At 41.3% G+C, this 20,424-nt stretch overlaps 1 protein-coding gene and 1 long non-coding RNA gene across 2 annotated transcripts in view; one reads left to right on the forward strand and one right to left on the reverse strand.

Moving 5' to 3' along the window:
* The window catches only part of MTA3 (metastasis associated 1 family member 3), a 165,564-nt gene that overhangs the window by 130,659 nt on the left and 14,481 nt on the right, over nt 1-20,424 (forward strand). The window contains exons 13-17 of the mRNA XM_028516324.2: nt 4,372-4,496; nt 7,372-7,523; nt 8,401-8,623; nt 16,308-16,394; nt 19,036-19,182. Coding sequence (XP_028372125.1) covers nt 4,372-4,496; nt 7,372-7,523; nt 8,401-8,623; nt 16,308-16,394; nt 19,036-19,182 — 734 coding nt within the window. The remainder of the gene's footprint in view (nt 1-4,371; nt 4,497-7,371; nt 7,524-8,400; nt 8,624-16,307; nt 16,395-19,035; nt 19,183-20,424) is intronic.
* Nucleotides 1-20,424, reverse strand: part of LOC118501069 — a 28,208-nt gene that overhangs the window by 112 nt on the left and 7,672 nt on the right. Inside the window, exons 2-3 of the long non-coding RNA XR_004903643.1 lie at nt 16,322-16,329; nt 8,359-8,363 (exon numbers count right to left, since the gene is read on the reverse strand). This is a non-coding gene — a long non-coding RNA (uncharacterized LOC118501069). The remainder of the gene's footprint in view (nt 1-8,358; nt 8,364-16,321; nt 16,330-20,424) is intronic.

The following is a 20,424-nucleotide window of genomic DNA, read 5'->3' on the forward strand; positions in this document are numbered from 1 at the left end:
CACACTGGCCAGGGCAGTGTGGTTTTTGTTTGTTTGTCTTTTGTTTGGGGGGGGGGGATTTCATTTATTTATGTTGTAGACAGGAGGAGGGAGGGAGAAAGAGAGGAAGAGAAACATCAATGTGTGGTTGTTTCTTGCACACCCCACACTGGGGACCTGGCCTGCAACCCAGGCATGTGCCCTGACAGGGAATCACACTGGCAACCCTTTGGTTTGCAGGCCGGCACTCAATCCACTGAGCCACACCAGCCAGAACTGTTTTTTAATAAATAAAGTGTTATTGGAACACAGTCATATTCATTCATTTATGTGTTGTCTGTGTCTGCTTTAGTGCTATAATTGCACAGTTCAGTGGTTACGATAGAATTATGATGTCAACAAAACTTAAAATATTTTACTATACCAACTCCTGATCCAAGCGAGTGATTTTTGGAGCTCAAAACAGTTTTTAATTGTACTTCTTGAAGAAGTTATATATACCATGTACATCAGTAGAACATATGAAGCTGCAGTACTGAGTTGGATTAAGAATTTGAGTCCTTTGAAGAACTTCCCAGTTAACTCTGAAATAGAATATTTAAAAACAAATAATGTATTGAGAATGATTTCATACTATCAGTCTTCTGAGCCTGGCAGTTTCCTCTGTGCAGAGCACTCAGCTCAGTACTGGAGGTAGAAAGGTTAAGAAGACGGGCTGCATTCTCATATGGGGAGGAAGATGTCAAACAGCTTGTCGCCCAGTGTGACAAGCACCAAGAGGGCGAATAGCTCTTCTGTGGCCGGTGTGGTAGGCAAGGGCCAGGGGTTTGTCCCTCTGATGAAGAGTGGAAGTGGATTTTAAACAAGGAAGTATTATGATCAAATTTATACTTTAAAATCACTGGCTATATTTTGGAGAATGGTTTGGGCAAGGGAGTAAGAGTGGATGTAAGGAGACCAGTTGTGAAGTTTGTGGGGAGGGAAGATGGTAGTAGGTTGACCTGGAGTTGTGGCCCTGGAAATGGGGCTCTCTGCCTGGGGGTGATTGATCACCTGGGGGTGATTCTAGGAGCGGAGGGCCCGTGTCAGGGTTGAGTGTGAGGTTTCTGCTAGCACAGCTGTGTGGCTTGCCATGCTCTTTACCAGGCTAAGAAACTGTGGCAGAGAACCAGATCAGGTCGTTCTGAGTTTGTCGTGTCCATAAAGAGGTGTTGAATATACTGTCAGATATATTGGTCTTAAACTCAATGGAAAGTTCTGGGCTAGAGATACCAATTTGAGCTTCATCAGCACATAATACTGTGTTTGTTTTAAACCATGGATGAGATTTCTTAGGAGGAGCAATAAGAAAAAGGTGCCTTGGGCCAAGCTTAAATCGGGTATTTATATGTCATATAAAGTATGAAAGCTATAAAAGGATGGTAAGGTGAGTGCATTATCCTCAAAACTGAGAGAGGAGTGTGTTTCAAGGAGGGAAAGAGATTAACAGTGTCAGATGCTGGTGAAAAATAGCCAGGGAATTGAGCAACATGGAGGTCATCAGTGATCTTGAATGGAGCGGCAAGGACGCCAGGTGAGCCAGGAAGCTGCATGCAGTGAGGACTCGCAGCTCTCAAGAAACCTGGCTGGAAATGACAGTCAGGAGAGAGCTCTTGGCTTTGCAGAGTAGGTTGGGGTGGAGAAACGTGAGAATTTTTAAAATAGGAGAAATATGTTACATGTTAGTGAGGAGGGTCCAGGAAAGGGAACCAAGAGGGCAGGAGGGGTAGAGCCTGGAGCAAAGATGTGGGGAGGAGGGACTTGAGATCAAATCAAAGAAGGGCAGTTGCGTGTACTGTGACTTTGAAACCTTTTTCATATGTTTGGCTTAGAGTGAAAGTTTATTCGGATGGTCATGTTAGCATCTATCATTTCTCCCCTGAGAATTAATCTGTAGGTTCTTGGTTTTGCAAAACATAGTTTAAGTGATTCACATGCCTGTATTCAGTCTCTGCACACTTGTTTTCCTCTTGTAATTATTATAATGTTAAGGTCAGTAGTTTACTCAGTTAAGTAGCATTCTAGCTTCAGGTGAACTGCTGAAATTGTGTTTACTCTTATTTTTTTTTCAGACAACTCAACTGTAAATTTGTATTAGCTCTTTTTCTCCACGTATATTTAACCACAGGTTAAATGTCAGAAATTTTTGTATTTTTGGAAGGTCGTTTAATTTCAAGGGGCCAGCATGTCTGTCTGTCTATAGCAGATTTTTAAAATCAGAAATATTATTATGTCCCTTGGAAATCTTAGTCATTCTAAATCACCACTTTTCATTTTGTACATTTCCAAATGAAAACTATAAGAAGAGAAATACTTTTTTTGGCTTAAAATGTGTTTTTAAAACCAGTTTGTCTTCAAGACACATTGCTGGCACAGGTTAGAAATGTAAATAATAGCCCTTTGTACAGAATAGCAACCTCAGAGCGCTCAGAGATTGAATGATTTCATCTGGGGGTGGTGGAGGTTTTTCACCAAGAGTTACAGTAATAAAGCCAGGAAGAAATCTTAATTTGCCACCAGGCCAAGTTTACGTACTAGGCTTTTGCTGGTAATTGGTACCGTGAGAGTGCGAAATGGCAAAGAAGACACTTCTGAACCGACTCTGTGTGGAAACCCCAAGTGTCTTTAGAGTAGTGATCTCTCATTACTGTAGTCACCACGGAAAATAGAAGTGTTCAGCAGTTAGTCATTCAGCATTAATTTCTCTCAAATAGATGGGAAAGCTCCTTTGGGTCAGGCACAGAAAAAATGCATGTTAAATGAATTATGAGTTTATTGAGGGCATATTATGTATACCTGTGCAGTATTGGGTTGGCTAAAAAGTTTGTTTTTTTCTGTAAGATGGCTCTAGTAGCACTTAGTTGCCTTTAACTTCATTTGAAACAATTGTGTTAGATTGTATTGTGACAGCTGTCACATCATCCGTGCATTTTAAAAAAATCAAAATTGGTGAATTTTTGTGTAGCCATTTTAATATTGAAGATGGAAGAAAATACCCACGATTTTTTGGCATATTCTTTATTATTTCAAGAAAGGTAAAATTGCAACTGAAACACAAAAAAAGGATTTGTGCTGTGTATGGAGAAGGTGCTATCACTGATCGAACATGTCAAAAGTGGTTTGTGAAGTTTTGTGCTGGAGATTTACTGGACGGTGCTCCGTGGTCACGTAGACCAGTTGAAGTCGATAGTGATGAAATCGAGACAGTAATTGAGAACAATGCACATTTTACCACACAGAAGATAGCCAACATACTCAAAATACCCAAATCAATAAAGTAATTGGTGAAAATGAAAAATGTGCCTTTCGTTTTTCAGAAAAAAACCCTACAGACTTTTTGGCCAGTCCAATATTATGGGGCGTGGCTTGTGAGCAGGGGACTTAGCCCACCCTAGGTGGGGACAGGTTAGCCATGTTCGCACAGCAAGCACGCAGGTAATCTGGGCTACATGTTCTGGGGAAGTATGGCCTTTGGGAAATTTGCGTGTACACTTCTGGTAGATGTCACCTTTTTCCTCCTAAAATTTTTTTCTTGAAGACAAAAACCTCAAAATATATATATTGGTTTTTCTAATTCTGAATGCTGTTTAATCTTCCTCAAAGAAGCTCAGACATAACAGAAATTATCGTCGCGAGCGGTCAGAAGCTGCTGAAGCGCCTCAACTCTGGAGGCGCCCTGTTGACGCCCAGCGCGTGTGTGGGGCGCGCTGCTTTCCTGCAGCCCCCTCGGGAGTCAGCAGGGGCGGCTCGGTGGTTTTATCCGAGCATAGCACATCACCTTTGGCTTAATTTATGTGATCTGTAAAAGGATTTTATTTTCTCAAGAGAATCTGTGATACCTGGGAAAGCTTAATAATGTATATCTTCAAATGCATCAGAGGGTGTCCTAAAGAAATTGTATTTGGGTGGAGGAGAGATATGGCTGTATTAATTTTGTGTCAGGCATAAGAGATTGGTTTGTATATAGCCTTGTTTTGTAAAGATGAATGGTTTGACTTCTTTTTTTTTTTTTAATTTTAATTTTTGATTTTAGAGAGAGGGCAAGGGAGGGAGAAAGAGAGGGAGAGAAACATTGATTGGCTGCCTCTGTATGTGCCCTGACTGGGGACCAAACCCACAACCCAGGCATGTGCCCTGATCAGAATCAAACCGGCGACCTGTTGGTCTGTTGGCTGGCGTCCAACCAAGACACACCTGCTGCTCTGGGTTCACTTTTCCAGTGTATTTCTTCTTTGCCAAACATTCAGATGTGTTTATGTGTAGTTCAGATAAATCAGTAATGAAATGTAGAGCCTTTTGCCTTGTTTTTTGTACAAGTCATTTTTATGACCTTACTTTACATTTCATTGAAAGCAGCAAACCAAATCCCAACCAAATATCTACCAGCAATGGCAAGCCTGGTGCTGTGAATGGAGCTGTGGGGACCACGTTCCAGCCGCAGAACCCCCTCTTAGGCCGCGCCTGTGAGAGCTGCTATGGTGAGTTTCCTCCAGCGGGGCTTTATTTTCTCCGGTGAGGCCTGTCTTTCGTGACGTGCAGGCAGCTGTGCTGGCACTGGTGGGAGGTGCGTGAGGCCAGCACTGCGTAGAGGGCAGGACAGGGTAGCCTCGGAGTGACCAGATGCCCATCCTTCCCTTCTGCCTGGACACTGAGTGTTTAAGCCCTGGGTTTCCTTGGATTTGCTTCTCTGGAGTCCTGTGTTTGTGAGTATCCACAGACGGCATTGTTAGCTAAGCTGCATTCGGAGTTGTTAATTGGCTGTGTGCAAACCATGGTCCCGTGAAATATACCAAATCCCCTTTTGGAGTTTCTCAGTGTACTTTGACAAATTAAAGGCCACAAATAATTCTGTAGGGAAGAACTGTGTGTGGTCCTCAGACCAGATTCCCTCAGAGCAGAGGTTTGGGAGATGATGCTATTCTGTGGTATTTGCTTTGGCCTCAGGGTCCCAATTTAAAAAAAATAAAATTTCTTTATTTTTTAGAGAGAGGGGAAGGGAGGGAGCAAGACGTTGGATTGGTTGCCTCTCACGTGTGCTCTGACTGGGGACGGGATCTGCAACCTAGGCATGTGCCCTGACCAGGAATTGAACCCGAGACCTTTGGTTTACGGGAGATGCTCCAGCCAACTGAGCTCCACCGGCCATGGCTTAGGGTCCTGATTTATTTATCACTGTCTAAAACCTACCAGAGGCTGGCATTATTATATTATATATATTGTGTTAGTGAAATGAATTGGTACATAGTTGATACACTTTTTATGTTTATTTAAAATCACAAATAACAACATAATCTCTTAATGAGGTATTGGTGACATTATTATCTGTGTTTCTTCCAACCAAAGTATCCTGGATTGGGAGAGGGAGGAAGACTAACGGTTATTAATTGTCTACTTAGTGCCTAGTTTTTGTCTCTCAGCAGCTCTTTTGAGGGTTACAGAGCCTGCTGCCCTGGGGACAGAGGAATGAGGGCATCCGTGACTCTGCTCCCTGCTCCACACCAGGTTTCAGCATCAGCAACGGCTTTTAAAACCAAACATGTAATTTCTCCCCTGAAACCAAGGCAGGTGGGAGCCAGACAGATTGATGGCTTCATAGCAGTGGTGCACGTCTAACCATTTTCTGTGCCCTGGGAGTACGAGGGGAAACAGTTTATGGAAAATTAGCTTCTTTTTGGCCAAGATTTCATACATGGATTGCATCACAAATGTCTTTGAATTGGAAATTCTTAGATTTCAAAGTATTTATATTTAAATAAAGATAAAAAGAATCCTGCGGACAAATGATATGAGTTAATCTGTCCTATTTTTTATTTGCAAATTCCTTTATACATATATAATCTTAAATATCCATTTTAATAATTATTCTGCCATTTTTATGTTTGCATGACAAATAATTATTTTAATTTTATAATATTTATTTTATGTTCATATTTTAAAACAATTTCTATCATAAAATATATCTTAATATAATATACATGTAAGATTTATCATTATAGAAAGAATTTGGTGTTTTTTCTTTGTCACTTTTTTTAAAGATTTTACTTATTTATTTTTATTAGAGAGGGAAGGGAGGGAGAGAGAGAGAGAAACATCAATGTTTGGTTGCTGGGAGCCATGGCCTGCAACCCAGACATGTCCCCTGACTGGGAATCGAACCTGCGATGCTTTGGTTCACAGCCTGCGCTCAATCCACTGAGCTATGCCAGCCAGGGCTCTTTGTCACTTTTTAAATGGTCATTAATTTGATATGGAGAAAGACATTTGTTGACAAATATTAAATGACGTGTCTTAGTTTGTGTAAAAATGTATATTTAAGCATGAATAAAATTTTGTTTTCAGAATCCAAAATAAGTCCATGCCCTAATATGCAGAGTTCTTGTAATTTGTGTTTTTTTTAAACAATCAACTTACTGTTTTTAAATTATAAGAGGAAAGGTTTTTAGGCTGCTACTTACAAGGAGTCCTCCAAAAAATAATACATGATGAGTGCACAGTATTACTCTCAGTAAACTGAAAGACAGTTTGATTGCAATGATTGCTATATATTTTTTTCCCCATTGGTTTGTGAAGTGTTAGCTGACACCTTGCTATGCAGTTTGAACATTTTGATTCGCCATATCTTACAGATCAGAGGAAGAATATTCCAAGGCAAATTTACAGAATTATAGTCATAGTTTTTCTGCACCTCATTAACTTAAATGTTTCAGCACCATTGTTTCCCGACTTCAGATGGGGACACGTCACGTGTCATGGCAGGGATCTGAACTGAAGAACAGCACTGGCACGGGTTTGCAGTGTCCGGCTATGTGATAAGATCTACCAAGTCGCTAGGTCTGAAGCGTGAATCTCTGCTACATACACTCACTTGATACGGACTTAGGCTTGAAAGGATCTGTTTTCTAAAATAATTATTTTGTCTATTGATTAAAATAAAGGAATGAAAACCAGATGCCTTTTCTGTCACATTCCTGCCTCTGTCAGTGAAGGACCTCTGAGCACCATGAACTCCGAGTTGTTTCTGAACCATAGGTCTGGGAACCTGGATTTAGGCTTTAATTATTTCCAGAAATGTACACAATAGAAAATGTCTTTAATTAACAAAAACTCCCTCAGTGGCACAACATATAATATAGGATACCTCACCTAATAGCCTGTCTTAAATAGATGCCACAGGCACTTGGTTTGAGAGAGAAAGATATGTATGTCTGTATATATTTTATTCCCCATGGCGGGGAATAAAATTGTAAACTGAAAAAAGATTTGGAATATTTTTTTGAAATATTTGACTCTATATATTGATGTTACAAATTCTATAGCACCCTTTGTGTTTTCTTCCTTTTCCTCCATCTTTAGCTACACAGTCTCACCAGTGGTATTCTTGGGGCCCGCCGAATATGCAATGTAGACTGTGTGCAACCTGTTGGCTCTACTGGAAAAAATACGGAGGCCTGAAAATGCCCACGCAGTCAGAAGAGGAGAAGCTGTCTCCCAGCCCACCTGCAGAGGTACTCGAGCGATAGTCCTCTTGGCCTCCAGGAGTGTCGTGTTTTTCAGTGCCTGGATCAGTCCTTGAAAACAAAATTGCAGTGTTAGATAATTAAAAAGCAAACATAGCTTATTTTTATAGCTAAACAAAGCACCACGATATTCATGGTGGGTGTGGAGAGAGGGGCAGGGACAAATCACATCTTTTCAGATATTCAAAATATTTGTCTTGTGAGATTACCGAGACAAAAGAGCAATGTGTGTAGGAGGCCTTAGTATAAGTAGAGCGTTACTAAAAATCTGTCTTATTACATAAAGTAACAAATCGAACATTTATTCTATTCCTGGGCTCTCATAGGAGGCACAAGGAGGTGTGGGCTCAATCTTGAGGTGAACACCAGTTGAAATACAATTTGGTATCATTCTCATGGCAGATAGCAAGCACCCAAGTCTACCAGAGGGAGACTATTCAAGCACTAACAGGATCTCAAGAGTCCTTCAGTATTTAACACACACATAAACACACACACACACATACACACACACACACACACACTCACTTTCTCTCTCTCTTTCTCTCTCTCTCACTTATTCTCTAATTAACCCATTGGCAGTTCTTTACTATTGTGAATGTAGTTTTTGGATGTTAGGGTCAATTTTAAAAACAAAAATGTAGGATCACAGATGCCCGCCCCTGACTCCAAATCCAGTTTTCTTCTCTACGTCCCCTCCTTCTTTCCAAAAGTACACACTTTTTAATTCTTCAGGGCAGCGTATTAAGTTATAGATGCTTCGGTGGAAGATTTAAAAGCTGCACTTTCCCTCGAGCATAAGGCAGATAGCACTGTGCTTGACCAGCTCTGTTCCTTACACGTGTGTTGGTGTCTGATCCCGCAGGACCCGCGTGTTCGAAGCCATGTGTCACGCCAGGCCATGCAGGGGATGCCGGTCCGGAACACTGGGAGCCCAAAGTCTGCTGTGAAGACCCGCCAGGCTTTCTTCCTTCACACTACGTGTTTCACAAAATTTGCTCGTCAGGTCTGCAAAAATTCCCTCCGGCTGCGGCAGGCAGCGAGACGGCCGTTTGTTCCTATTAACTATGCTGCCATTAGGGCAGAATGTAAGATGCTTTTAAATTCTTAACCTTCTGTGTTGTGCTTCTGACCATTTTCTCTCTTTTCCTCTCTCTCTGTTTTGTTTTGTTTTTGTTTTTGTTTGCAATAAACTTAAGTTCTTGTGTACAGCCTTTTATTTGGTTTATTTTTTTTAACATTGTTTTTGTCTGCTGCCATTTGTATCATGCCAACTTGAAAAGAAAACATTAAAACCTCTGCAGCCTTTATGAGAGAGTAGTGTTCAGCCAAAGATTGGTGGGAGGGGGTCCTCCCCAGCGGGGCTTCACGACGGAACTGCCTCCGCAGCTCTGATCGAGGCACCTTGACCTGGGGGGTGGAGCCTCTGCGCACTCCCCACGGGTGTTGGTACAGGGAAACTCCGGGACACACGGTCCAGTCTTATGTGAATCCATTAGGTTTGAATAAAATTTGCCAATTTTCTCTCATCAAAACTCGTCTTTGTATAAACCATGTTTTCCCTTGAACCTTATACAGTTATACAGTATTTTGGAAATTCACAGTCCTTGATAACAAACAATAGATTTCTTAGAAGAATTAAGCAACTTATAAATGAATCTTAAAGTCTTTTGGGTGAATTTTCTGAAAACACACATTTAGTTTCTACAAGCTAGTGACCAAATCTGTGGTTGAGCATCCTTCCTATTTGTACAGTTCAGTCTCCATTTCATAATCATGCATCATCTGTATTACCACATACCATTTACATGGCTTGAGTACTCATTTGCAGTGCATTCAGTCTTGCTTATCTTTCTTTCTTTCTTTTTTTTTTTGAAGGTCATATGTATCAATGAATTGTGGACTATTCTGTTATTACCATGTGCCCCTAAATGTGTCCTGAAGTTGCATGTCAGCTCTGACCCCAGTCATGCCACTTTCAGTTGCAAGCCTGGCTGGCATGTTTGAGCCATGCAACTTTTTTCCTGTAAAGGATGACAAAACTTGCCTCCTGGCTAAGATATAGAAATCCTAAAGATAGTCAGTAGATGCTTTTTCTTTATCTGTGAGATAAGAAAGATCTTATTATAAGATGTTCCATTTTGATTTAAAGGAGGTATCCCTAAAAAGGAGTAATGATTGAAATATATTTTGTTCCTAAAGATAGTTTTCAGCAGAACAGTTGAACGGCTTCAAATCTTAAAGGATTTAAAAGAAGAAGAACAAAAGTGCTTTGTGAAGGGAGAGGAAATTGGTACTAACTTCTGAGTCCCATAGAGGGAAAATTCAGCTACATTAGATCCATATATATTTGAGAATTTAGGCTTATATTGAGGTTTTGTATTAGCATTTCTGAGTTTATGGATTTATGCTATTTTTACCTTTTAAAATCTGTTTTAAGGAGCTGGAATATTTATATCCATCTAAACTGCTTAGCTGATTTAAACCACATACTTTTAGCCCTCACTGGTGTAGCTCAGTGGATTGAGTGCTGGCCTGCAAACTGAAAGGTCGCTGGTTCAATTCCCAGTTGGGGCACATGCCTGGGTTGCAGGCCATGTCCCCAGTTAGGGGTGTGCAAGAGGCAACCACACACTGATGTTTCTCTCCCTCTCTATCTCCCTCCCTTCCCCTCACTCTAAAATAATAAATAAATGAAAATCTTTAAAAAATAAAATAAAACACATACTTTTATATATAATTTCTTAAATAAAAAGAACAATAAAACATTTGAGAAAGAAAATGAATGAAATTCTTCCATTAAAATCAGCTGGGATCCAGTATCATCTTTGTTCCTGTGAATGGAAAAGAAACCATCACCAACTAAGTTGGCTACTGAGGAAGCTTTTGCTTCGTGGGGCTCTTCTGTTCATTTCTCAGTGAATTTGTAAATTGTCTTTACTTTGATTGTTCAGTGAAGTGTAACTTTCTGTAACCTCATTTTAATTTTTTCCCCTCAATGGAAAGGCCATGCTACTTTAAAAAAAAAAAAAAGACATGATTAAATTACCTGCATCCTATTTCCACAAACATAGATACAGTAATAATAAAAGAACAGTCATTTATTGTGATGAGGTTCAAGGAACATTTTATTTTGTATTTAGTTTCTTGGGTTGAGTTACATACAGAATTAGATTTTCAGAATAATTAATTTTACCTCAAGATTTAAAATCATAAAGCTCCAGCAGGCATCTACTCAGTTTTTTTTTCTTTTTTTTTCAGACAAGCAAATAGTGAACTCTTCCTAGCATTTAATTGATTCTTACATCGTGTCCTCCCTTCTTACGAGTGTCTTATTACTACCTCCTCAGCAGGTCCCTTGGTCTTGGCTTGTTAGCGAGAGATTGGGTGTTAATAACCTGGTTCTGTAGCAGCCTTGTCTCTGATCCATTGAGAATATATGTGTTTTTTCTAGGTAGATTTTTGGTTTCCCAAAGGCAGTAGTGACCCTGTCCCTCCCCGGGAAAATTAAGAATCACTATGGTGCAGTATGAATGTACTTTCAGATGAAGTAAAGGGTTGTATCTGAAAATATTGGTACATTAAGAGATGCAATTAATGCATTTTAGAGTAATTCATCATAATATTGGGAAAGGAAAATAGCTTTCCCTGTGAACTTGCGTCTCTTCCTCTTATAAGCAACTGTGAAAGTTTACCCTTCAGCAGCACCGTCAGAACTAGTATAGCCAGAGTTCATGGCGTATCAGACTACATGAGAGTGAAGAAGTGGGGGCCTAAGGAGACAAGCCTTCAGTTAGATGAGGGGGAGCACACTCACAACTAGGAGTTCTTGACTTAAAAGTTAATCCTTGTTTAGAGGAAATTTTTGGTTGATTACAGCAACTCACTGTCTTTATTTTCATTAAGAAACTGGTATTAAGGAGTACAACATAGTAAAAAGGGGAGTCTGCATGTATGTAAAGTATCCCAAGGAAACATAAGTACAATCTGTGGGAATGGAAATGGAGGGTGAGGGAAGGGTGTTGGAAAAGAGGCTTAACACTCACTGTTCCTCCTCAGAGTTTTTCCATTTTGAACCATGGGAATATATATTTCCTATTTTAAATAGTTTAAAAACAAATAATTATATAGTATGACCAACATGTTTTAAAATGTATGAGATATAGAAAGTGATTTTTTAAAACCACCTTCTCCAAGTAACCATTTTAATAATACACCTTTGTGCGTGAATATGTAAGTCCATGCCAAAAATTACTGACATCGATAGAATACCTGAGCCAATTCTACCATACAGACAGTGCTTATTTAAAATGCACTGGTAGACCCAGAACCAAGCATTGCACTAAGTACCGTGTCCTTGATGAGACTTGTGGGCTGACAACAGGGTTGTAGCAGCATCAAGTTGCAGACAACCTGTCCCTTCTCCCCCTTGACATTCCTCCCCACAGTGAAAAAACCAGGATACAATCGTGGGATTCTTGCTCTGTTACTGCCGTCAGACATTTCCACCGAGTTACCAGATGGTTTCACCAAAGATCAGTAAATTACCCAATACCTGATGAGCTCAGGGTTACTATTTGAGATTCAGGATCCTCAGAAACAGAGGATGAAGTAGGTGCATTAGCAGCATTCTGTGGATGAAGCTGGGCCCGAAGTGGACCGCTTGCATGGGTCAGTACGCGGTTTCTGAGTAGATCCCGCAGCAGGCTTGAATGACAGCAGCATTCCCGGGTATGAAGTTCTTCAAGAGGCACCTGGAGCCATTTTTTAAACTTTCTGTTCAAAGATGCTAATTCAACTTGGAAGCATCCCAAAGCCCCATATTCATAAAAAGTTTGTTAATGTAGTCACGGAGTTTTTCTAGAGATGTCTCAGCAAAACTTAATAATAATTGTATGAACGTTTTGTGTAATTTTAAGAACTAACATTAGGAAAGAATAGTCTTTTATTGGTATTTTGGGGAATAAAATTTGCTTTTGGAGGGCCACGTCAAATTTTTCTAAAGATACAGAAGTGGTTACAAACCTTACTGCCATTCCCATCTTTGGAGGGAACCGCTGTCACCAGTGTCTAAGGTACCCAGAGGTAGTCTGGAATTAGTTTCTTAAAAAATAAATTAGGTTAATTTACATTAATTTTTTAAAAGCTAGATTAGGTTAATCCAAGAATTTTTAGGTTATTTCCAATCAGTCCCTAAGTGCTATTGCAACAAGTATCCCTATATAGATATCTCATCCTGATGTGTGAAATGTGAACGTATCTTATAGGATAGATTCATCAAAGTAAACCGCTTGGGTCAAGGAGCATGCATTTTGAATTTTGCTAGCTGCCCTCAGACACATACAGTTCACAGCACCCCCACCGTGTCCAGAGATGCCTGTTTCTCCAGGAGCTTGCTGGCAGTGTTTTCTGACAGGTGACGAGTGAGCTACATTCCCTTGCATTTCTCTCTTTGAGTGGAATGGAGATCTGCATGTATTTGGAAACCATGTGCATTCCTTTGCTGTCAACTGTTTTTGCCCCTCTCCTGTTTTCTATTGGATAGAAGTGTTAGTGCCTTATGGGAACTTTTTATATTATACGGAAATGAGCTCTTCATCTGTGATATGTGATGCAAATATGTCCCCATTTTGTCTTTGACTTTGTTGATGGTCAATTTGCCCAATTTTAAAAACATAGTTGAATGTATTATTTTTTTAATGGCTCCCAGGCTCTGTGTCTTGTTTGGAAATGCCTCCACATTGCCTAAAAGAAAGTTCTGTGGGTCGTTTTGTTTTGATGGCGATTTTGAAAGCCCATGTGAGATGTTTTTGTGAAGTTTAATTCAGGGTGTACTTTTTGCAGTTTTTTCCTTATCCCCTTCCTATTTCCAAAGCAGTTTAAAAAGTGGCCATGAGTTGCCATGAAAGCAGCGGTGTTTGTCCAGGTTTGCTTTGGGACGTAGATCTTGCGGTTGGAGGCTGACGGCCGGGCCCTGCGTTCAGTTCGGTCAGGAACGCGAGCGCGGTGCAGACGCTCCTCCTCCGTCTGCGCAGACCTCGGTTCCTCCGGGCTCTGGGGGCGTTTCTCGGGTTGCTTTCTTTATCTGTGTCCTTTTCCCGCTCGCCCACGGAAGTTATCTCCGTGTAAACAGTCAAGTGAACAGTTTGGGAGGGAGGGCTGACAAGTGGCACCACTGGCCTGGCCTTGAGAGCCGACCAAGTTCTACCTAACCAGCCAAGTGCGGACCCCGACGATCCTGTCTGTGGTCATTCCCTCAGGGTGGGACGTGTTTTTGCTGTTTGTACGTCGCTGGCTGCAGTTTTTGTGTTAAACAGTGACTAGGTAGTCTTAGCACTGTTCCTCCCAATTTCTTTACAGTTGAGATTGATCATTTGTGTCACCATTTGCTGTCTTTAAAATATAATGAGGATTGCCCTGGCTGGTGGGGCTCAGTTGCTTGGAGCATCGTCCAGTCACCCAAAGGTTGCAGTTCGATCCCTGACCCAGGCACTTAGATCCCCCATCCGGGTGCATATGGGAGGCAGCCATATGCAACATCTCTTGCATTGATGTTTCTCTCTCTCTCCTCCCTCTCTTTAAAAGCAATGAAAAAATAAATGTCCTCAGGTGAAGATAAAAATTTTTTTAAATATATATGAGGATTAGTGAAATACAGATCCTTCTAAAGAGCTTTGCTCCCCACGCAGATGCTCTGTAAATTGTTCCTTGAAACATCACATAATTACTCCAACTAATTTAGTGAGAAATTAAAAACATTAGTTTAAAGTGAAATATCTTTGGGTGTTGTGTTGGTGACCCCTGTGATGGGTTTGGTGATCTTGTCAAGGTGCCGGTTGTATGGGAATCCACCAATTGCAGCCACGTTAGCGGTTTTCCTTGGAGCCTCACCGACTGGAGTGAAGAGAGAGTTGATCTGATTACCAGTAATTCAGCGATTGCCTTCCTCCAGACACTGAGGAAATAACCAAGATGGTTCGCTGAAGCTTTATTTTATTAATAGGAAGGAGAGAGATTTCTCTTGTCCTCACCCCACATAGAACTTGAATTTTAAATGACTGAATAGTGTTGAGAAGGAATTATTATTTAGTATTAACTCAGTAATTTGACAGGTGTTTGGTCCTTGCAGGATTTGGGCTGCTTTTTAATGTCTATTCAGATTACTCATCCAAAACATGCTTATTATATTTCCACCTGTATCTTCACTATCACTCAACAACAGGTGAAAAGCTTCATACCTTCGTAAATTTTTCCCCCTAAAGAAAATCAGCTGAATAGGAGGAAAAGAATGGGGATCATTATAGTTGTCAGTGGTTGAATCATAATTAGCCACTGTTTGGGATACATAATCAGATTCCTATTATTTGAGGATCTCTGTCATTTGTACTTTAATATTATAAAAAGTGTTGTTTTCCCACCTTTTTCTGTTTAATAGTTATTAGAAAAGAGTTTCCTAGGGGAAAGGGCTAGAGCTTATGAAAAAGTTAATTTTTAACTTGAAATTATTTGAGATTCCAGATTGAATTGTACATTTTATTTTATTTTTTTAAATTTATTGTCACCCGAGGATACATTTATTGATTTTAGGGAGGGAGGGAAACACCTATGTGAAAGGGAAGCCTTTGCCCCCTGTACACACCCCAACTGGGAACCGAATCTGCAACCTGGATATGTGCCTCAAGAGGGAATTGAACCTGCGACCTTTCAGTGTCTGGGACCATGCTCCAACCAACCAAGCCACACCAGCCAGGGCTTGAATTGTATGTTTTGGTAGTCAGAGAATTCCTATGGATGTCAAAGGAAATTTCTTGTATGTATACCTAGAAACGTCATCTCAGCCTGTGAAAGAACAAATTCTCTAGTTATCAGAAAGCCTGTAGGACATTCTGGTCCAATATTTGAAAGTGGGAAAAGGCATAGACATCGTTAAGCTTTGTGACAATATCTGCAAATTTAAAAAACTTCAATACACATTTTTCTTGTCCCTTCAGACTCTAACAGCTCCGGTAGGGTGGGCAGTCTTGTTCCACATCTACTCTTGTGTCGTAATGACAGCTGATTAAGATGCAGAGTGTTTATGCTGTGTGCTTATTTTTCTCTGTCTGAAGTCTCTTATGGTAGGGTGTGAGGAGTGCGATGTGAGCTTTTATCACCTAATACCCCTCTGACTGATTCTGTTGGATGACATACTCTGCATACAGGCGACCTTTTAAATCTCAGCGCTAACGACGTCATGGTAGGATGTGAAGGCTGGAACACCGGTGATAAAACCAAATAATGACCTATGTTTACCCTTGTGCGGCTGTCATCTGATGACACTGGGTTTCACCAAGCTAGATGAGGACTCCCCAGTGGAAAACCACTCCACCTTGGTCAGGGGTGGCTGGATGGGTTACCTTTGTCAGCTGTCACTTTTGTCTTCCATGCCAGAGTGATGTGGCATTAGGATTGATTCAGCCTCGTATTCCATGGGAAGTTTTTTACTTCAATGTAGAAAAGCCGTGGCTAGAAAGGAGACATAGTTCCACTGCTTTACAGAGGGGCATGCACAGGGACTGTGTGTGTAAGTGCGTTTTAGCTGCGCTCGTGTGGGGCTTTCAGACAAGTGTTCTCCAGGTAAAGGCCTCACTCAGGAATCTGCAACCAGAAACTCGAAATCACACAGGCATCTGGGGGATGTCTTGCACTCGCACCTTTTGTGCCTGCAGCGTGTGCAGTGCAGGAAGAGAAATCAGCCTCATGCGTTGTCTCCGTGTTTCTTTCTCTTCCCAGATGCAGACAGACACGCCGACCTCTCGGGAAGTCCGCTGAAAGGCAAAAGCACTAGGAAGCCTTTGGCATGCATCATTGGGTATCTAGGTGGGTGTCTTCTAATAGCAGAAAAACTCAACGTTCTGTGTCTTACAAATATTTTGCTATTCTGAACCAAAGTCAAGCCTTTCAAATAGCTGCGGTTGGATACCTTGGTATGTGTAGTCAATTTATTTTGTTTTAGAAACTTTTATTTTTATTCCCCAAACACACCCAACAGGCACAATTATGGATATGTTTACTTTTACCAAAAAAAAATCACTGAATAAAAATGTAATGTGTATTTATGGGTATAAATACAGATTAAATTAAAATGAGAGTCATTAAATTATTAGAGAATGAACAGTCTTAATATTTTGATTTAGATCCTTCCAGTATTTCTAACCCACCTTACCCCTTTCTGTAAATAGAAAAGGACTGGTTCATCTACTTCTTTTGTAAGATAAAACTGATTTTTAACCTGCCTTTAAAAAAGACATAGTTCTGATGTGCCAATTAAGGTTACTTTGAAAGAGGAGCATTTGTATTACTTCCTGAAAGTTGCCAAATATGATGGTTCCATTTACATGTTGAAATACCACAATTAACAAGAGTACCAAAAAAATGACTTGGCAATAACCTCTTTTTCTTTTTCTTTTTTTTTTTTTTGCAAAGCTTCCTGATACACCTTGAAGCTCTAATGGCATTTTGTTGCACCTCTTATATTCTTGCCTTTTCACTTTCTCATTAAAAGCGAGACATGTAGTCAGAGAGTTGCACTGAACTTTGTTACTCTGCCAGAATTTGTAGTTATGAAGTATTCAAACTTTAGACATCCAGTCTTTTAAGAATCAAAGCATAGCCTTCAGCTTGGTCTATTATCTGGTCCTCACCAGAGCATGCCAGGAGTCAGGAGCTCACGGCTTCCTCTTTGATGTTAGTCTGCCCCCTTACTTCCTGCTGTATTCCTCGCGGGCTGAAGAGTTGCTTTGAGAGCCCCCGGAAACATCACATGGTTATCATAGACGTGACCTAGGTCATAGGGGTTAGGTTCTTGAAGTTCGCCGCCTGTCTGCCCTTGCAGGGCCTAACCCTAGAAGCCCCTTCCCACCTGCAAGGGAGTTTCCGATCATAAAGAGTAGAATATAGCATTGAGCCGTGGTCACCTTCCCACAGGCAGTCCCATATTCCTCCCGCGGGCAGGCTGGTCTCGGTCCCCACCAGATACGCTCCCAGTTCAGCTGTGCTGTCCTGCTAGCCGAACCACATTCCTGCAGAACACGCTTCTGAGTATTTACTGTGTACAAGATGCTCTCTAAGTGGGTTGGGGGACACCAAGATGAGTGAGACCTTGCCCTCAAAAATCTTTGTCTAGTGGGGAGAGCACACAGGTTAGGACAGTTGAACAAAGGGGTTCTACGAAAGAATGACAGGTAATAGGCACTGGGCACTTGGAGGAAGGGGTAGTTATTTCTGATGAGTGTTAGGGCAGCCTACATGAAGAAAGTAGTAATTGATCTCAGCCTTGAATGATATAGAGGATTTGAATTGATAGAAAAACAGGAAAAGTAATGTTTTTCCCTGATGGGACCAAGATAACCAAATAGACAAAGGCTTTAATGAAGTAAGGACCTGAAAAGTTTAGGGAATGCAGGTTGGTTTGGTCTGGATGGAGCCTGTAGTATGGAGGTTGTCGTTTAAAATGAGGTCCCTAGACCTTCGACACTATGTTGAAAAAAAAAAATCAGCACTAGATTTTGGTTAGTACTTGGTCTGTTTCTAAATGTTGGCAAGTGCAGGATTTTGACCAGAACAAGATACAATTCCAACAACACTCAACGAAGGCTCTTTCTAAATTTCTGTCAGTGAGGCTGTTACCTTGGCCCTCCCCTCAGAGACCGGGTGGCTTGTGCATACTTGGCACACTGGGCGTTGACTCAGAATCCGTGAGCAGGTTTCTCCCTGGAGGTCCTTAGGTTCCAGTTCCTATAGCACTGCATCTACCATCATTTTCGTCCATCTACCCTGTCCAGAAAGCGAATGGTTCTGGGCTGTGTGCCCGACAACAACATACTTCCCTTAAACACACGTGTAGCACGTGCACGTGACAGTTCGGTGATCCATCCTCGGGTGAAGCTTTTCTTGTACTGCTTCTTGACTCCAGTATTTGGAGTTCGGTGTCAGATTTCACGTCTATCAAAACGCCCTGGGCTGGGAGTGAAGGACCCGGGTCCTAGGCCCTGCTTGCAGAGCCAGAGGAGGAGTCCTGTTTTCCACCAGATCTGGTCCCTTGTTCAGCGCTGGTTTGGTATAGAACACAGAGGCAGTTTCTCGGAGGCTGCCTCTCTAGACAGCTTCTGGACTGCCAATACCTTGAAGAGTCAGATGCCTTATTATTCCCTTGGTAAAGCTTGTATTTAAGTGACCTTCTAGAGTGGTTCTTTTCTTCCATTCTTTTTTTTTTTTTTTTGTACTGACAACATGAAGCTCCAGCTAACAGGGAAGATCCCACTCCCTTTTGATAAGTAAAGCAGCCATGGGAACAGCACTTGAAGCTGATTAATTATGCAAGTCCTTGGGAAAACAGGCTGGCTCATAAGGAACTCTCGGCTCATTAAGAGATAAGACGTGTGCCTATTAGCCAGTGACGTTCACACAGAGATTTTTAATACCATGTTCTGAGTTGAAAAACCTTTTTCCCCCCTGTCAGAGATCCATCCTTCGAAGAAACCTAATGTAATCCGATCTACACCAAGTCTGCAAACCCCAACTACCAAGCGGATGCTGACCACCCCGAATCACACGTCACTGAGCATTCTGGGGAAAAGAAACTACAGCCATCACAATGGCCTGGATGGTATGTAAGCCCCAGAACGCAGGGGCTGTTCTTTTAAAAATTTTTTTTTAATTGAGAGAGAGAGAGAAACATCAATTTTTTTGTTCCACTTATTTATACATTCCTTGGTTGTTTCTTGCATGTGCCCGGACCAGAGCTTGAACCTGCAATCTTGGTGTATTGGGACAGCGCCCCGACTAACCGAGCTACCCAATCTTGGTGTATTGGGACAGCGCCCCGACTAACCGAGCTACCCAGCCAGGATGTGCAGGGGCTGTTCTGAGAGGCCAGGGACCCTCTGCCCTGGCCAGTTCCAGCCATCACCTGCCAAATCTAAAAATATATAATGAATGGGATCTTCTACTCCCTGATTGAACTAAATGGGTGGTAAGGGGAATAAAAGGGAAGGTGGCCCTGTGCCACAATGAAGACATTTGCCAGGTGACATTTCTCCGTCTCCTCAGGAGGGACATGCTTGCTCCCATCTCGTCTAAGAAGGCTTGTTGGGAGACGAAATGTGTGTTTAGCAGGTGGCCTCTGCTGGGTAGTAATGTTCTCGCTGCAATGCACACTCACTGCTCATTTATGTTTCCTGGAGCAGACGGGATTACTTCGCCTTCTGTCTGAGACAGGAGTGCTCTCTGGGGCTTCTTCAGTCGTCCATGGATTGTTTTGGATTTGGCGTTTGTCCCCTACTTCTTTCATCTTATAAATTTTTTTTAATTGCTCAAGAGTGCTACAGATCATGAGAGGAATTGCCTAGGTGATGTCCTAAATAGAGGAATAATAATTTGTTTCAAATGGAAAAACTGAAAACTCTCACCTCTTATCCAAAGCACTTCTCTTGGGCTTGGCCGTGTAATGACCCTTCAGGTGGAATTGAATTATGATCCCAACTGAACTATAAACACAAGCATAATACATCATCCAGGCAATATATATTGCTCATTTCAATAGCCCTGGACTTTGAAACTGTCTTGATTGTTTAAATGTTGGCATTTATTTAAAACCCTTTCCAGGCATTTCATGTCTTGCAGAACTCTCAATTCCTTCAGTGACAGTAAGTTATTTATAATGAGGCCCTAGAGCAAGGATGTGAACTAGACCTTCTAGTAATAATTTTTCACTGTGTGCTTTTGGGGGCCTGTCTTTTGATGGTCATTGTGATGTCAACATGAATAAACAATTCAGGATGAGGAGTTTAGCTTGCATTTATGGGCTTTTCAATGCATTATAGATGTGGCTTTCCAGAATGTATTTACA

This window comes from Phyllostomus discolor, chromosome 6, assembly GCF_004126475.2.
Source record: "Phyllostomus discolor isolate MPI-MPIP mPhyDis1 chromosome 6, mPhyDis1.pri.v3, whole genome shotgun sequence".
In the NCBI taxonomy this organism is placed as follows: Eukaryota; Metazoa; Chordata; class Mammalia; order Chiroptera; family Phyllostomidae; genus Phyllostomus; species Phyllostomus discolor.